Source organism: Ailuropoda melanoleuca, chromosome 9, assembly GCF_002007445.2.
Source record: "Ailuropoda melanoleuca isolate Jingjing chromosome 9, ASM200744v2, whole genome shotgun sequence".
Lineage (NCBI taxonomy): Eukaryota > Metazoa > Chordata > Mammalia > Carnivora > Ursidae > Ailuropoda > Ailuropoda melanoleuca.
In genome coordinates, this window is record NC_048226.1 from 33,042,157 (window position 1) to 33,061,838 (window position 19,682).

Below are 19,682 nucleotides of genomic sequence, written 5' to 3' on the forward strand. Positions count from 1 at the left end.
CTGAAATTTTTTATTTTCTTCTAATAAATAGAACAGCAGAAGTGACAAGATATTACTTCTGAGGTTAGGATATAAGCAACGGTAGGGTCCATTTGGGGCACTCCCTCTTGCTATCACTTGGGTGACTCACCCTGGGGGAGGCCAGATGCCCTGGCATGAAGCAGCCCTGTAGAGAAGCCCACAGGGTAAACTGAGTACAAATTTCTAAGTCTGCCAACAGCTACGAGAGGGAGCCTGGCAGCAGATTCCTCAGCCCCAATCCGACTTTGAGAGAACTGCAGCCTTGGGAAAGACCTTGAGCTACAGGCACACCACTAAGAGGTCTGGACTCCGGGACCATACAAACTGTAAGTTAATATTTATCATTTTAAGCTATTACGTTTGGGGGTAATTTGCTGTATAGCAATGATACAACTGCTAAACAACACTGGGGTGTTGTTGTTTTTTTCCGTGTTTTTTGTTGTTGCTGTTGTTGTTTATTTTAACTAATACAAAATGTTACAATGAGAATTTGCGTCTCTTTCTTTTTTTAAAAGAGAATCTGCCTTTCTTAATAAAGCCTGTAGTTAGCAGGGGGCCTTGGCTATTTGTGGTGCCTGTGTTGATGGCTTACTCCAAGCAAGTTTTTTATTCCTATTTAAACAGAATTACTTCTGTAACAATTTCATGATTGATTTTTTTTGAAACTTATCCAGGACTTTCTGAAATTCTAAATTTCTCCACTGCTTCCGTTATTGAATTCCTCTCTCAAGGAAATCCATTCGTCATGCCTACCTCACTGGAATTATGTAGACAAATTTGATTAATGAGGAGTGATCACTCCATAGGGTATGGGATCCATGAGCTTGGGCAGTATGAAGAGTCACCCGTAGGTGGTGACCCAGCCTTCCTTCCCCACCTGGGGCTTTCAGTGTCTTTTTTTTTTTTCACTCTCTTTTTTCTTTTTTTTTTTCTTCTTCACCTGTGTGTGAGTGTAAGTGAGTCTATGTGTGTCTGCGTACAGGATGTCTATATGTAATCTTCTCATCAGGTACAATGAACATGTTCTGATCAGAAACTTTTCCCTAGATTCCTACAAAATGATCAAATGATTTTCATTCAGGTTCATTAAACTTTTTTATATTTATCAGTTTAGCTTAGAAATGATGAGGGACTATTATGGTCTTGTCCATCTAATTTGTACATATTATTAATAAATTTGAGCTAATAAACTCTTTAACATAGTTATCAATAGAGGCCAAGGGTGTATGTGATCAGTGAGTCATCAGCCCCTGTTCCTTCCATCTTTGCCACATAATCATGAAAGAGTCCCCTCCTTTGAGGATTTACCATCACATTTTGGACATCCAGTAGGGTCCCTGAACCTTCCATACCATTTAGTAATCTGTGGTTATGCCCACTGATACTCGTGTGCAGGAGCGAGGCACTTACCCAGTGGGTAGACACCTGAACATCAGCCCAACATCATCTTAATGCTTTGTGGCAGCCATATTTTATGGAAGAATCCTACATGGCAGTGGTATTTGTAAGTTGACGTGGTCTTAAGAACACATCTCTGAGTACCAAGGGCCTGGTTAATCTTTTTGGTTTTGTTGTTCTCTTGTTTCTCCTCAAAGTCCTTTGGCTTGGATCATGTTTAGTTTGCCATCTAGTCTGGAGATTTTTCATCATGTGAAAATACTTTTCTCTTGCTCTTTTTAAATAGAAGATGCAAAAGGTTGCTTAAATTGTGTGTGTGTGTGTGTGTGTGTGTGTGCACGTGTGTGTTACGGGGGCAGGGCTTCAGTTTTTTACATTCTTACCCATCAGCCTTGCCACTGCCCTTAAGTGACTTTAGATTCAAAAGCTGATTTTCAAAAACCTGAGTGGCTCAGTTGGTTAAGCATTTGACTCTTGATCTCAGCTCAGGTCTTGATCTCAAGGTCTTGGTCTTAGGGTCGTGAGTTCATGCCCAGCATGGAGCTTACTAAAAAAAAACACACACAAAAAAGCTGACATACCAAAGATAGAGCGATGGTTACATCATTTCACCAAGAGTAACCAAGGTGAATACCTTGCAAACAACTGTTTGACCCTACATCTCCTGCCAAAATTTCAAACACCATGAGACAGCATTGGAAGACACCCAATGAGAGTTATTAGTTTGGAGCACTGAGGCCTAGGGTTGCTTTGCAGGATTTATACGGCACATGAGGGTTGATAAGGACAAAAAAATTTTGATGAATAAGGCAAAAATCTTGTTTTGTAAGTGAGCAACTACCATGTCCCTGAAATGGGGCCAGCCTCCAAAGAAGAGGCAACTACCATGTCCCTGAAACGGGGCCAGCCTCCAAAGAACATTTATCTCCAGGCCTGACTGCAGGACCTTGGGAAGACAGCCTCATCCATCTGCCACTTGAAATCCTCTGATATAGGGTGGGGTTGGTTTGCTCTGAAATTAGAAGTTACATTTTAAATACCTGCCCCTCCCCCCCCAAAAAAATATCCTATTACTTTAAATCCACTCTTAGGTATATGTGCTATTGGAATTTGGTCTGTCTGGGCTTCTAAAACAATTGAGCTCAACTCTAAACTCTTTGAGGGCAGGATTGGGTCTTTTTATCTCTATAAATTACCATTCCTGGCACTATGTCTAGGCAGCCTGAATACTCAGCTACTCTTGACTCTTTCATGAATAAAAGATGGACAGAGGAAAATGAGGAAGAGGCCACCAAAGATGAGCCTTACTTCGTAATTTCACCTTGCCTTGTTCTCACGTGTCAGGCTAAAATCATGTTGGAATAGTCCAGCAGTTCAACAGGGGTCACGCTCATTGCAGGAATGCTATAGGCTATGCGTAGTTACAGTATTTGATATCATTAGCTGCTAACAGACCCACTGCCTGTATGGAAATACTAGTCCCTACTAGTCCCACAATTACCTGCTTACCCACTGGGTAATAGGAGTGGGGAAAGGCCTCTTCATGTGTAAATATGTATGCTATCTTTCCTACTCTTGGGTTGCAGTGAACAAATGGGTAAGTTGACCACAAAACAAAAAGGATCAGGATCAGATCAAATCAAGCCATTACCTATGTTCTCAGAGGAGAGCTAAGTGTGGAATGGGAGAAAGGGCTGAGAAAGTGCTGGTGCTTCTTAGTCTCTCCTTTCTCATCATGAGCAATCAGCCGGTCTCAGGGTTGCACACCTCTTTCCCTAGAAAGCAGCTGAGCAGACACCAGCCATTACTGGAATGTGCTCCTTGGGGGTCTCATTCCTGCCCCCTTCACAAAGAGCTGATCAAAGGATTAGAGGAATTTTGGTAAATACAGTTCTCTTCACGTTATTGCATTTCAGTGTTTTCCATTGGCCCTCATGGGTTGGCTACCAGGGCACCTGCCTAGCTGGCCGCCCCTTCAGTTGGCTTTGATTCTGTGGGGAGCTGGAGTGTAGCCTAGAGCTACACTCAGCTGAGAACTGAGAAGCAAAACCTCAGAACAGCATTTTGTGAAGTTGTTCTAAACTTTGGAGAATAAGGTCTGTAGGGGACCGTTTGGAACGAGTTAGCAGGTGGGGCTGGCTGGAATTTAAGATAAGAAGGCTTTATGAAAGCAAGTGTCAAGGGAGGTTGGAAAGGAAGTAAACAAGGAGGCAAACATACAACAGTGAGGCAGTTTCAGTGTAAAAAAAGGCTGGGATATGCCCATGTTTTGGTGGCATACACTTAATAATGCAGATTTACTTCTCACTGATGCAACACCCAGTGTGAGTCGGGCGGCCCTTGTCCATCACACCACTGGCCTCCAACATGTGATCTGCAGTTACCATGGTGAGGGAAAAGAGAAGTGGCCCATCTTGAAGAAATTTCCTTAAGGCCAGGCTGGGAGTGACTGACAGTGCTGGTGACCTCATCCAGTTAGCCTTCTACTAACCCAGTTACCTGGCCCCAACCCACTATAAGAGAAGCCAGGACAGGTAATATCCCAGGTACCTAGGAAGAAAACGATGAGATGGAATTTGAAAACCCATAGAGTTATCTCTGCAACAATCCACCCTCTGACCACCTTCAACAATTCCATTGTTCTTCTCATTCATAGAACACACTGACCCCTTCCCAAGGGAGGCTCCCTAGAGGGCCATTAGTCCCCTTCCAGCTGAAAGTCTGGGGTCTCTAGCATAGACCCCATCACATCAGAACCTCTCTGAACTAAAAAGACACACCCTGGACTGATGAACCAGAGTGAAATGGGGTAGAGTAAGTACAAGAAAACACTCCCATTTAGAATAGGAAAGAGTGGGAGACATTTGGGGGTCACTGCTTTGCAACGAATCTGAAATCCCCATGCGAGACACCGGGAAGACCTTCCAGTGTTAAAGTAGGAAAATTCCCTGATTAGTGTTGGATCACACATTCCCTTGGCCATTGTTACCTGATTTCCATGCCAGAAATGGGTGCTGGGAAGTATGCCCTCACTTGGGGCTGCACAGCCATCTTGGACCGCTTCCTATTTAAGGGGTTCAAAATGGGAGAAGTCTTCATGGAATCTGTGTGTGATGGCATTGGTATTTTGGGCCCCTAAGGAAAAAGTAAAATTCATGGGAATGAGAATTGAGGTGTTTTAGTCACCCCCCCCCACACACACACATTTGCACAGAAGGCCAGGTCAGGCTGATTCAGGAGCCTTGTCCCCCACTCCATGTCCCCATGCCAAAGCTCCCAGCCCTCTTCTTCCCAACCACTGCTCTGTACACCCTGCCTTATTCACTGCTCACGTTGGCTGCACACAGCTCTTTAACTTATTTCTTGCTTTCTCTCACTTTCCATGCTGGTATGGACTGAATTGTGTCCCCCCCTAAATTTGTATCTTGAAGCCCTCACCCCCAGCTCCTCAGAAGGTGACTGTATTTGGAGATGGGAGTTTAAGGAGATAATCAAGGTTAAATGAGGTCATATGGGCGGAGCCCTAATCCAATATGACTGGTTCCTTATAAAAAGAGGAAGAGACACCAGGGCTGTGCGTGCCCAGGAGACAGACCGTCTGAGGACACAGGTCGATGATGGCCATCTGCAAGCCAGGGAGAGAGGCCTGAGGAGAAACCAAACCTGCCAACACCTCGATCTCTGACTTCCAGCTTCCAAAACTGGTTAAGCCCCCCCAGTCTGTGGTATTTCGTTATGGCAACCCTTGAGAACGAATACACTGACCTGTCATCTTTTCTCAAATTCCTCTTTACATGCCATTAGCTTTCTCCCACTGCCTTCTCACCACTAGTGACACAACTGAATAGAAGTAAATAAAATGGATAAGCTTTGAGGTAAAATTAGAAATATCTTTCTGTCTCTTGTTTTCCTTAGCTAAAAAAATAAGTCAGTATCCATAACCTGGAGACTGTGATTCTAAATCATCTCCTGGAAAAGCGCCTCCTTCCAAAGTACCCAGATGACCTCTTCAGATCCTTCATATCCCATCTTCCATCCTCTGCTAAGACATCTGTTTCCAATTTAGAATATTCACATTTCGACAGCACTTCCCCTCTTTCCTTTTGCATTGCAAAATTATTCAAAACCCATGGCTGTTATGGATGAAATTAGCTTTTGTTTGTTTCTCTGAGAATTTAAATCCCATTTATAACACAGTTTTTTCAATAAAATATGTTCTGAGTCCTAAATATTCTATTCACAGTGCATCTTTGGAACATACTATTTATGAACTGGGACTCTGTCTAAACCAGGTTGAATTGAAAGAAGTCATACATCTCGATGCTATTTCTTTGGCAATAAGCTTTAATTATTATGAGACAAACAGCCTGACCTAATTATAATATGAGCAGAAATCTTAAGAGGTGGCAGGGCATTACAGCTCCATCCTCCAGCGCTAGAAAACTATACAATGAATGTGTTACTTCATTGTGCCACAAGCAAAGGCCTGATGATCACCAAAAATGGGCCGAGACCCTCAGCAGGGTGCGAATTTCTGAAACTTCAATGAATAACAAAATAGAGGCTAAATGTAGGGTATGAGGTACATTGATGAACACTGAAGAGTAGCAGCGTGTGCTCCATTTCCAATGTCGGCCACTCCCTACCAGGTCGCCTCTCTGTCTCTGAGATCCTGGGGCAGATCGCTCAGCAGTGTGCAGGCCTGAGACCCTCTCCACTCCGCTTTATCTTAGCAAATAGTGAACCCGCCTTATCACGCAATCTGGGCCTGAGCTCAGGCCAGGTGTGTTCTCAATTCTGTGTGTAACTCTTTCCCAATATTGTAATAGAGTGAGAAATCAATAGAGAGAAGCAAAAAGGTCTGCTTAGCAAAGCAGCCAAATAAAGCATTTGCAACTTGTGCAGCCTGGACTAAGAAAAACAGGGACCCCCCGAGAGCAAAGCGCCTCCAGGCACATTCACCTTGATCGTTCCCTTTGCCGCCGGCTTCAAACGTTTGAGCTCCTACTATGTGCAAGACACCAGTTAGGAGCTTTGGTGAGCTATAGAGGAGAAGAAAACACAGTGACCCTCTTGGGGAGCTGGCATGCCCTGGAATCACTCCAAAGAAGTGATGAAGTACAGGCACTAAGGTCTATACTTCCTAGAAATGTGTCCATGCAGAGTCCCCCTCCCCATCACCCCCACCCCCCCCAGGACACCTGCCCTCACTCTGCAGAGATGGCCCTCGACAGACGCACGTTATTGGAGCACCGACTACTTCGCGAAATACCTGGACCTCCTCCCTGGCCATCTTCTCAGCAGCACCCTTTAAGGAACCTTCTGAAGAAAAAGAGTCTCCTTCCAGATTTCCGCACATGTGTATATTTTTTTATGTTCAAAAAAGCAATTTCTGTTTCCAGGGGAGTTTAAGTGAATTTCACTATTTTTCCTGCCCGAGAAGTAAAACAAGATTATGCATAGACATGGCACTAGTGGGGAAGAGAATCAATACCTGTCATTGACTGCCTGGTTCCCTCATCCCTTTCTCCTCCTCAGAGATTCAGAGGAACCAGAGATCAAATGCCAACTTGGGAACTGAGAAAGGAAAATAATTATAGGGACGCCTGGGTGGCGCAGTCGGGTAAGCAACTGCCTTCGGCTCAGGTCATGATCCCAGGATCCTGGGATTGAGTCCTTGCTCAGAGGGGACTCTGCTTCTCCCTCTCCCTCTGCCTGCTTCTCCCCCTGCTTCTGCTCTTTCTCTCTCTTAAATAAATAAATAAAATCTAAAAAAAAAAAAAAAGGGATAATAATTATAAATGAAAACCCTAACTAAAATCACTTTTCAAGCCAGCTTCCTTGGTAAAAGCAAACGTGGCCAAGTGACCGACTGGTGGATCTGGATGAAAGTGGAGGGTGGTCGCTGTGTTCCTCTAACCTGTTTCTCAGCGTTTGAAATTTTGCAAACTAGCATGTCAGGGAGGGGGTCATCCTTACTCCCGTAAGCTCTCCCTTCTCTCAGAAACTCTCTCACACAAACTCATCATTCTTAAAACTGTCATTCTTTTCATCCACGATACATTGGTTCTAGAACTGCCAAGCAGTGCATCAACCTTCCAATTAACTTGACAGAAGATTGCTGGATAACTTTCACTGGCCAGTGGTTCCTCAGCAAATGGGGTTGAGGATACCAGACATTATATACTTTCTTCAAATAAAGATGGGAATTTTGTAAAAATATAGTAATGTTAAAGTTTATGAATGTTTTAAATTTTTCTATTTTTTTTCTTTTTTTTCTTTCTTTTTTTTTTTTTTAAAAGATTTTATTTATTTATTTGACAGAGATAGAGACAGCCAGCGAGAGAGGGAACACAAAGGGGGAGTGGGAGAGGAAGAAGCAGGCTCATAGCAGAGAAGCCTGACGTGGGGCCTCGATCCCATAACGCCGGGATCACGCCCTGAGCCGAAGGCAGACGCCTAACCGCTGTGCCACCCAGGCGCCCCTCTATTTTTTTTTTCATGTATATCTCTATAGATAAGGAAATGGGCTCTGTGGACTCTATGAAACTAATGTTTCTAGTTTGGAGAGCGAGGTCCTTAATGTTCAACGTATACCGGTTAATTCAGTGACTACAGTATTTGCTGTGCAAACAGGAGACTTCCAGAACCAGGCCTGCCGTATACCTTGCTGTGCAGCCTTTTTAACAAAATCACTTCGTTTCCACCAGATGCCAGTTTCTAACTAAAAGGAGAGCTGAGACTAGAAGAATCTGAATAGTCCGTGATGCTCTGTGAAACATCAGGGCTGTTGTCTTGGTGTCACTTTCTACGCCCAAGCCTCTGAAATGGGATCGGTCAAGGTGGTGTGGAGAAGAGGCTGGTGAGTACAAGATTGGCATTCAATGACCTATTAATGAGATGATGGCTGAAGCCTTAATCCCAACCACCTCAAAAATGTCTGACGCTGATCCTCGAAGGAACCGGAGACTCCGCAGTGAGCAAGCACAAGCTATTGGCGAGACAAAGCAGTGCGCTCCAGCGTGGAGGGCAGCATCCTTTAAGGCAGCGACACTGAACGTGGTTTCACAGTAGCTCCTCCCAGGCTCCTGGTTGGAGTCACTGCAAGGTGGGGTCCCCAGCATCCTGGCCACCCCGGACCAGCTGAGCATGGCCAGGTGACGCTCTCAAACAGTGCAGATTTTAGGACAGAAATGACATCATAGAATTTGTTTACTGTGGCCTTCCCTCAATGACCTGAGTTTAAGAAGACAGCCTGTCACTTGGACTTGCCACAAAGTGAAAAAATGCTGGCTCTGGAGTAGGAAAAACTTGGATTCCAATACTCTGCCATTTGCCAGCACTATAACCCCGGGTCAGTGACTTAACCATTCTGGAGTTCCCTCTCTCTCTTCTGTAATGTAGGGGTGATAGAAACAAGCACCCTACAGGACTCTTATGAGGACCAAATGAGATTGTGCAAGGGAAGTGTCCAAGCTTGGACCTGGACCACAGTAACCCTGAACACATTTAGCCATTAACATATCTCTTTTAGGCTTTACAGCCTAATACATATTTGAAGCTTTACAATCACATGGTCTCTATTGCAACTACTCAGCTCTGCAAAAACATTCCTAGAGCAGTCCCAGACTCGAACACAAATGCACTGTCTTGTGTCCCCATAAATCTTCACTCATGGATGGGGAAAATCTGAATTTCATGTAATTTTCACATCATGAAATATTGTTTTGATTTTCTCACAACTCTTTGAAGATGTAAAAACCATTCTTAGCTTTCAATCCATATAAAAAACAGATGGAGAGGAACCTTTGGCCCCTCAGTTGTATCAATTACCAACCCCTGCTTTAAAAGAATAAAGACACGGAAGGATGTATAGACCTGTCCACCATGTTATAAAATATATTAGGGATCTGCAATTAGAAATTTAGTTGAAAACAATTTGCTATAAAACAGAATTTTGTTCATCTTGCACCATATCTAAATAAGTTTAATTTTCTTAATATATAAAGTAACCTACATAAGAGATAATGCCATGGTAATATTAAATAGCAGGATTAAAAATTTTCAATGACTTGTATGAAGTATGGAGGAGATTTTTGAGTGAATATTTTATTTTTTCTAAGAGATGAATAATGAACAAAACTGTTGCAGCTTGTCACTAGGTGAATGTTTTAAACATTCTGAAGAGTTAAGAACTTAAAATTACACACATACACACTTTTATTTCTGAAAGGTGAATCATTTCAAAATTATCAAATGTTACAGTATTTTTTTAGTATTTGTATATAAGAAAAAAGGGAAATATAATTTACATATAAATACATACATAAGGGGCCCCTGGGTGGCTCAGTCAACAGTCGGACTCCTGATTGCGGCTCAGGTCGTGATCTCAGGGTCAGGAGATCAAGCCCCGCATCAGGCTCCGCACTGGATGTGGAGGCTGCTTGAGATTCTCTCCCTCTCTCTCTGCTCCTCCCCCCCACCCCTACGCGTGCCCACTCTCTCTCTTTCAAAAAAAATATATACATACAGAAATATCAGTAAAAATAGTATAGCTGCTAACTCCAATATTCAAAATATTTTATCAAAGCACTGTTGTACACAGCAGTTAAACACTACTATCTAGCCTTCAATTATTTTTCCTTCAACTACAAGTCATTTAAAGGTAAAAAATATTTAAATAAAACACAATGTCTAGCTACATTTAGCGAACTCTTTGTATGTTTCACATCCAAGGCTTTCAAATGGTCATTTTCATCTTAAAAGATATCATAGGAAAGCTACCTTCTCTTCACTGATAGATGGTTAGTAGTACCAGAAAAACTGCTTTCTCTGAAAAAAATCTTCTTTTTAATATGGGATCTAATGAAAATATAGATAAGATAGTTGAAGCCTGACATAGACATTAGGGTTTCCAGCAAAAATACATTAAAGCATAAAGAGCAAATATTAAAACCACCTTTAGTATTTTCAGGACATCAAGGTCATCATTTTAAAAGTCCTAAATACGGCCTATAGGGAAAGCCGAAAAACATTTCCTTTTGATTAAAGAGCATGATAAAATCATTTCATATATCTTTTATAATATACATCTACATTTGACTGTGGTGGGGAGCATGGAGGGTATGGGCTTGGTTGTACTAACAGCACATTTCCACGTGGTACGATAGTCACGGACTTCTGGCTGTGCCTACCCACTCCTTTGCCTTTAAAAGGGCTAATAATGCCCTAAACTTCCTGCAGTCTTTAAAGAGAGACATGAAACTATCACAGGTGCTGGACAATAAAAGGGTTATATTTTAAAAAAGGAAAAAGATATCCCCTGTCTAGTCAAAAAATCATGTGGTTTCACTAAAACGTGAATTTGTACCTTATTCATAATTATTGGGTGATTCTTCCAAAAATAAACCTGTTTCCTTAGGGGGGAAAAAACCTTTTGCCAATCAGAATATCTTCATTCTGGAAAAAGAAAAAAAGACTTTTTCTTTGAAAATAATGAACTTCAGCGCCTAGCTAGATGAACGTTCACTGATATACTCAAATGAAAACAAATTATTGTGCTTCTAGAAACGAAGTTTTTTCACTAGCGCAGCCTGAGATAACATCTGGAAACTGTCACCAAAATGTTAAGATTCAGAAGCAAGCATCCGTGTACAGAGTTGGACCCCCCCTTAGTGCCACCACCACCAAAGGGACTGTCCAAAGGGACAGATACATGATGGCGTTCTGCAGGCTGGTAACATCATCTCGTATCCTCTGCTTCCAACCATATGTTCACAAATGTTTGAATTTATATTTAAACTCAATATCATTTAATGGTGGTAAAATGCCCAAGCCTGCACGGGACTGGTTCAAAGGGGGACATTTAACCTGGCTCTCCACAAGCTCCAGTTCAAAATAGGAAAGCATCAGAATCAAAAACTGCTTGATTTCCTGGACAGCAAATATTCTTCCTGGACATATTGTTGCTCCTGACCCAAAGGGCATGTAGTAATACTTTAACTTGATTCCGTTACTATAGAACGTGGTCTTTGTCTTCCTATTTTCATCAAGGTATCGATCATATTTAAAGGTCTGCCATAAAAATACAGAGAAAACAAATCTGTAAGCCAGAGTTAAAGGAATTTATCTGTTTTTTGATGGGGATGCTCCAAAGAGAAATTTTCTTTTTTAACCCAATCTATCGGTAATTTAGCAAATTCACCAACTTGACTCAGAAAGTAATAAGGAATAAGAGCTTGACAAGAACTGAGGGGAACAGAAAAAGCTTTATTATTTTTTTTAAAGATTTTATTTATTTATTTGACAGAGATAGAGACAGCCAGCGAGAGAGGGCACAAGCAGGGGGAGTGGGAGAGGAAGAAGCAGGCTCATAACGGAAGAGCCTGATGTGGGGCTCGATCCCGCAACGCCGGGATCACGCCCTGAGCCAAAGGCAGACGCTTAACCGCTGTGCCACCCAGGCGCCCCAGAAAAAGCTTTATTATACCTTCCATCCTTCCTGGGTGACTAGTTCCTCCATTAGGCAGAACAAGAAGGAAAAGTTCAGATTAGAAACTCGAAGAGCCAGTATATTAGCCTCTAATTCCCTGGATTTGGGAGCAGGCAGTTGTTAAGAAAAAAGGAAGGCAGCAGCTTTATTATCATGATTGCAAACATAATCTAGCAGAGATGATGGGATGACAAGTATCAGGAATTTTAAAATTCAGGCCCTCTTCCAGGTTTTCCAAAATTTATGAATATCGGACATAATTAAGAGGACAATGCCTCTGGCTTCAATGGTTAAATCAATTCTGCAATGATAAATTTCCTTTTTATTTTTTTAAAGATTTATTTATTTATTAAAGAGAGAGCACGCATGCCCACGAAGGGGGCAGAAAAGAAAGAGAGAGAGAGAGTGAGAGAGAGAGACATAATCTTAAGCAGTCTCCCAACCAAGCACAGAGCCCAACACAATGGGGTTCAATCTCATGACCCATGAGATCATGACCTGAGTCCAACATTTAACTGACTAAGCCACCCAGGCACCCCGGTAAATTTCCTCTTTATTTCCATCTGGATAGACATCACCTGGATATGGAATTTTGATGAACTTACCAAAGGGTCTGGGTAGATTTCTGGATCCAAATGCATTAACTGCGGGTACAGAGCTATGATGTCATCTTTGCGGATGTTATAGGAGCTGTCCTGGAGGTGCAAAGTGAAATCCTCTTTAGCAGTCCGGATGTTCAGGGAGGCACTGGAGAGCCTCAGAGACTCCTTGATGATGCTATCTAAATATTTTTAAAGGAAGAAACAAGGAGAAGGAGGAAAGGAAGAAGAAATCAAGTATTTTAAAGGCCTCATAATATAGAGTCTGAAATATTGCTAGCAGCTTATAACACAAGCTGAACAAACTAGGGGAAGCTGGCCAGATAAAACTTTCCCAAATTTTTTTTCTGTTGCCACTATGCTGTAATCAATGATTCAGTTGTGTCTGAATGTAGTTTTTATCTGATCATCTGAGTTTATGAAAATCATTTCATAAGGATATAATCTTCTTGGTTAACAATGGCAACTAGACTTTTATAATTTTATGGAAAAATAATCTTATTTCTACATGACACTAGTCATTGAATACAATGGGAAAAATCAGCAGATCACTTTTATGTGAATTATTCAGTTTATTACTTCTGAGATTTAATATACTGATACCATTTTCATATAGAAATATGTTTCCAGATGTTTAATGCTGCTTCAGTTCAGTGTTTCTAAGACCCCATTTTTATGATTACACTACCTGATGGTGTATGATAATGCCCTACTGCCTGGTAAAGGGTAAGGGGCAAAAAGAACCACCCTGCAAATAGCTAAAATATGCAGATCCAATGAGAAGGTCTAGCCCGACCTTCCAGCCTCTATCCTTTTAACGGTCATGTTTCAGGTGGTCATCATATGATTTGTGTAAAATCATAACATGTTAGCCTTTTATTTTACAAATGAGAAAAGCAAGTCCCCCAAAATGAAATGACAAGTCTGGGGTCATCTGTGGGGGGGCAGAACCCAACATAGAACCTATGCTTCTTGCCTATGTCCCTTCCACTAAGACTTGCTGCCCCTAACAACATGCACTGGGTTCTTTCCTCAAGAGAAAAATAACAAAAACAAAAAGAAAACTTTTTATCACTATAAAAAGAGAGTACTTTGGTATTTCTGTAAAACACAGAGAAGCACAAATAAGAAACTCAAAATAACCTTCAATCCCATCACTCAACCCATGCAGCTAATTGTGGTGTCTTGATGGTACTTTTCCCTCCTTTATTTCATGAAAATGAGTAATATGCTCCCACAGTCATAACATCAGTGGTAAGGGTAATAATAATAATAAAGGAGACAGAGGAGGGCAGGGCAGAGAAGCGGTTGAGAAGGTAGGGTCGGGAGTCTCACATTAACACTGTATCTGCAGGTACGAACTTAACCTCTCAGGGTCAATTTCCTGACCTGTTCTATAGAAACTACTCTCCAATCATAGGATTTCGGTGCAGATCAAACGGGACAACACACATGACACACTTAGCTTAATGCCTACACGTAAGTGCATAACAGATATTGACAATTGCTGTTTGTGGGACACAGTGAATGAAATGTAACACAGTAAGCATACCCAGCACTGGCATGGCATTCAGTTGCATTTGATTTAAACAAATGGGACTGCCGTCAAAGCTGATTTTTTGGCCAGCATTCTCTAGTGTTTTATTCACTTCTTCAGTAGCTGCTTTCATTGCTTCAGGGCTCCTAGAAAAAGTGGAGAAAAGAAAAGATGTACAGAAAATAAATGTTTTCTAGACCCAAAGATCTGCAAAGAGATAGGAGTTTTCCCCTTCTTTTAACTAGGTGGTCAGGATACCAGAGAAGGTGGGAAAGGGACATTCCCAATTACTTTTTATTCACTTTTGTAACTGTGTCGAAGTCCTTGCATATTAGCAAGAATTGTTGCCTGAAAAGGCCTTGCAACATAAAAGTAAAACTTTGGCCATACTTTTATAAATAAATTATTGTAATAAGGATTAAATGGTCAAATTAGTCATATACATAGCAATTGAGAAGGAAAATTGCAGGTGAGATAACAATTACAAAGTATTAGCTAAATTGCAAATGGATATCAAAATTTACTCTTAAAACCCATGCCACAATTTCAGGTAGGACAATAGCTTTTCCGCTCTTATATTGTTCTAACACTTTAACATGTAAAATGAATGCTAGATCCTTTTAGTGCATGGAGATTTACTGGATCCTTAGTGCCATGGAGAGGGATCTATATAACATGATTGAAGTAAACTGAGTCTCAGAAATGTTTGGTAAGTATATGTGTGACTGTCATAAAATGGCTATTATTACCTTTATGATATTACATTGATGTTGTAACCTTACTGAAAATATACGAATTTATTTTGGACGGAGTTCCCTCAAGTAAAAACTTGGGAAGACATTTAACATTTGAGACAGATTAGTAATGGGTTTTTATATCTGAAATTGTTTCCTTTTTTTTTTTTTTTGAGAGAGAGAGAGCACGTGCACACATGCATGCATGAGAGGGTGGGGCAGAGGAAGACTCCTGAGCAGGCTTCATGCCCAGGGCAGAGCCTGATGTGATCTCACAACCCTGAGATCGTGACCTGAACTGAAATCTAGAGTCTGATGTTTCACCAAATGAGCCACCCTGGTGCCCCTAAAAATTTTTTAAATTAAAAACATAAAATTATCAGCCATCAGTGGAAATTTGGCATTCCCAATGCTACAGAATAGTAATTTTGTGTCCATGTGAACTAAACTCCCAATTTAACCAGAATAATCCAGTAAACCATTTGAATGTCAAATTTCCAAAAGACTGACACTTTGGAACAAAATCATGTTATGTAAAGTATATGTTACATACAGTGTTTTTGTTATATACATTTAAAAGGCAAAATTTAGCCAAAGCCCATTGATAATAATCAGTAGGATAGATCCGTAGCTAAGACAGAAATTACTAATGGGGTGGAAACAAACTGTTAATACACAAAGGACTAAGGCATAGGCACTGCCCTCTCACTGTCCCCAAGTCAGAATCATTAAATACATTTTTATGATTATGAAGACAGAATTCATCAAGTAGGTGTCATGAGGAACAGCCTGAGGTTGAAAGCAGGTCTCTGGGCCCAGGCAACCTGAACGGACCCTATGCAGTGCATTCTTTCCCCCTGGAAAGGTCTCTGCTTCCACAAGATGTGTGTACCAGGCACGGTTGTTTATGGTTTTGTGAGGATTGGATGAACTGATACATGTTAAACACTTACAAAGGAAATATCACATTCTTGATTGATAACATGAGAAAATACCATGACTCTTTTTTTTAAGTTAAAATAGTAGCTTTTCTACTTTCATTTAAAATAAAGAAATAAATGGATAAATTGCTAGTTACCTAATCATTTGAAATAAGCTCCAGAAAGTTGCCGGGATGGTGTTTGCTTGTGACGCCCAGAGGATAGCGAGGTGTGTCTTAGCCTTATCCATGTCATCTAAGGTGGAAAGCATGTCATTCAGAAACCTGACCAGTTCCGAGATATGGTCTCTCTTTCCGAGGTTCTCATGCCTCAAGCCCTCTGCCAGTTTTTCCCTAGCGTGGTGTGCGGTCTTGAACACATGAATGGGGAGGCCTGCTACCAGAGCCGGAAAGATTTTGTCAAATTCCTTGAAGTGGTCAAGGTTATTCAGAATGTGTCTTTTTTGTGCATCTTGCCCTGTAAGATCTTTGCCAAAGAGAGTTAAATACCCAGCTTCAAACATCACTCGGTAGCAGAAGGAATACATCCCTTCTGTCACCCAGGCAGGCACCTTTGATTTAGATACCAGCGGACGTCTCATGACAAGTTGGAGGTTTTCCATCATGGCTTCTGTGAGGGAATTCAAGCCATCACCCTGCAGGGTTTTGACGAAAGTTTTACTTATATTATCAGTGGTATTTCCATCACTCGGGTCAATACTTCTGTGCCCAAATGCCTGATGATAAATGAAATGTGTGAAAAAAAAAAGAGATTAAACCTGACACAGCGCTAGAAAATGACTGAAAAACAGATCAGATACTTTCATAATTCTCTGCTTGTTAAAAACAGGGCAGGAGGGAAATTGGCCTTTGCACATACAATTCCATAGCACTTTCCAAATAAATGGCCAAGTCCTACCCTTCCTGGAAGGCCAAGTTGAAATTCCAGCTCTTCAGTGAAACTTCCCTCAACCACACAAGTTGTCCATTTCTTACTTTTCTTATGCTACTGCATATATTGGCATGTTAATTTGGTATTAATCCATATTTGTCTCAATCATCAGTTCTCTTCTCTATTTTTCGTAGATGTACTTTAACCAGATTTTAGTCTGCTTAGAGCCAAGATTGTGTCTAATATTTCCTTGCAGAGACTCACTAAATATTGGCTAGTTGCTTTCTTTCTCAAAAAGCCTCTCAGATTATTGCTAAACAATGGCAAAATATCTGATCAGCTGCTTAACAAAATTAAACAGTTGTGTGGCATAAGTGTGCTAAAACAATTGTTCAGTGCTAAGTTTCCGCCACATGTGCTCTAGGAGTTATGTGCATGTGGTTGACATGAGGGAGTTTGTACCCATCTTACTGATAACACCTGCCTCAGTAGAATATTTCATTTTTATTTCATTCTCATGGTTAAGGAATGACAAATCTATACCTATTTTGACTTTTGAAATGATTACTACCAAGAGCTTCTGTCTAATTGGATTCATTATATTTCTAAGAATCTCCATGGAAGGATAACTCTCAACATCTCTATTTTTAAGTCTAGGTACAGCAAAGGCTAAGTAAACTGACAAACTAAAAAGAAGAAAACAAGCAGAACGCTGTGTAAATGGGAAACTGGTTACCTTTGCAGAAGTAGCGAAGTGAAACTTTTTCCAATCCAAGTATTTTCCATGGCACAACACCTTCTGGTAGGACAGGGGATTTGTGATGAAGTGGACATAGTTTCCCATCAATCTGCAAGTGAAAACGTGACCATGTTTCCTTTGATTTGCTCTCAGGAACTCAAGAGGATTGGCACCAAATTTCAGAGCACATCCCAGGTACGGAATCAACCCATTCTCCAGAGGTGGTTCACCCATTTGTCTGTAAGACACAAACATACGATAAGTATGGGAAATTACACATTGCTTTTTTTATTTACACCTGATTTAAACTTTCACTACTGACTTCAAACTTTAAAAACCTACAGTTATAGATCATTCTTTTGTTGGTGGGGCCCTGCTCTTTTACTAAAATAATGGGTTTTATTAACCTAGTAACATGATATGTTGGTAAAAATGATTGCTAAATCCATCCATCCGTCCGTCCATCCGTCCATCCATCTATCCATCCATGCATTCCACATTTATTGACTGTCTACTATGTGACAGTCACTTTTTCCAATGACGAGGATAAAAGGATCAACAAGGCCTAACAAGATTCTTCCTCTCACTACAGATGAAACTACATTCTAGTGTTCATATTTTTCCTAAACATCATTTGCCTGAGTCTCTCAAAATGTTTTATTTGATTGCTTTCTTTAAAGAGATAGAATACTCAATTGCAGAGAAGATGGCAAAATTGAAGTTTTTAAAATCTTCATAGTTTAAAGATATTATTATTCTATAATGATTGTTGAAGATAAGAAGAATCTCATTTGAGAGATTAGCTTATTATAAAAAGAAATTAAATAAGGTGAGAATTGACAGGATCACCAATTGTGATTTAAAACTCTTTCATGCTATTTGTTGTCTCTTTTTTATTGAAGCATAGTTGACATACAGTCTTTCATGTTATTTTAAATGTTTTTAAATAATATAAACATTAATTTTCCAACATAAACTCCCATCCCTCTTGACAGAACAACTTAGCATAAAATAATTATGCTCATTTTATGAGTTCAAAGATAAGTAAGGTTAACTAAAACTAGAAATTATCGGACCTGAATTAGGATACCTTAAAGCACACACAACAACAACAAAAAACAACTTGTAAATGAGAGAAACACATAGCAATCTACATAGCTGAAGATATGCTGTGGGTAATTCTGTCTTCTGGAGATTGACATAACAGAATAGTTACAGAGCCCTCCCCCAAATACTCTGAGCCAATCAGAAGGTAGATAAATACGGCTATGTATGTGAACCTATTTGTATTTCTTGTCTTTTTGAACCGGTTATAAATAAATGACACATAAATCAAAGTGATGTTACCTAAATTTGGCAGTTGCCCAATTTACCATAGTTGATTATCATTAATGAGCAGAATGTAATAGAACGACCAATGCAGGTTCTGTGCTCTTGTCCAAACCTAGGCTGAGTCTATTCAGCACACAAGAACTAGCTGAGAAGAGAACATTCATTTAGTCAGAGCATCTATTTAATCCTCATGCTAGAAAGAAACCCTTTCCATTGCAGATCCCACTTACCACTTACATCTTTCCTAATCCAGACTTCATCTTTATATCCACCCAGAAACATACCCAGAGACCTTATAAAATTTCTGTCCATTTTGTTTAACAAGTTTTTACATTTTTGCATGACCACGGGTATGTCAATACTAAAAGGGAAACACTGTCATTCAATCTTTTTTGTTAGATGTGATAAGATACCACTTCAAACTTCTAAGTTATATTTTAAATTTAAAGTTTTTTTGTTAAAAAAGAAAATGCTAGTGAGAGTAAGTACAGAACACCAAATTTATTATGTAACAACAAAGGTAAAAGAACTTTAAATGGATGAACTAAAATGCAGCTTAAAGATAAAACTTTCCTTACCTTCTCCTCATTCCAAGAATAAGCCATAAACAACAGCACACTGCGACAACAATCCCCCAGATCAAAGATATGGTCATCATTTTGCAACTCTAATGCAAAACTTCTGAGGAGGACAGTCTCTGATTAGAAAGGTAAGGATGTCACTGAGCAGAGACTCCACCTAGACTTTTATATAAGGTAAGATCCTACACCTGAGTGACCAAAGCAAACAATTAACCATTTGTTCATCCTATTGGAAAAAAAAAATCACTGGCCTTGAACTAAGTCCACAGGTATCAGAAGAGGTTCCAAAACAATCAGAGACCTGCAATCCTTGATAAGTTGAAGGTCTCTCAAACAGATGCTGACTTAACATTCAGACCTGGTAACAACAGCTAATATTGCAAGTTTAGTAAGCTTATAAAAAAGACAAAGCGTAAGTGTGTTCAGGATGAACATATC

At 40.4% G+C, this 19,682-nt stretch overlaps 1 protein-coding gene and 1 long non-coding RNA gene across 2 annotated transcripts; one reads left to right on the forward strand and one right to left on the reverse strand.

The window, feature by feature from the left end:
- Positions 1-132: 132 nt before the first annotated feature.
- Positions 133-17,780, forward strand: LOC117803744. The gene is made up of 3 exons (XR_004627786.1): positions 133-347; positions 8,130-8,281; positions 17,485-17,780. It is a non-coding gene; the product is annotated as an uncharacterized LOC117803744 (long non-coding RNA).
- On the reverse strand, positions 9,852-19,368 carry LOC100463816 (cytochrome P450 7A1). The gene is made up of 6 exons (XM_002918334.3): positions 19,242-19,368; positions 17,329-17,569; positions 15,860-16,437; positions 14,063-14,193; positions 12,517-12,692; positions 9,852-11,493 (listed from the first exon to the last, which is right to left on the reverse strand). Exons 1-6 carry the CDS (start codon positions 19,319-19,321, stop codon positions 11,194-11,196), a joined length of 1,506 nt encoding a protein of 501 aa, XP_002918380.1. The 5' UTR covers positions 19,322-19,368; the 3' UTR covers positions 9,852-11,193.
- Positions 19,369-19,682: the final 314 nt, after the last annotated feature.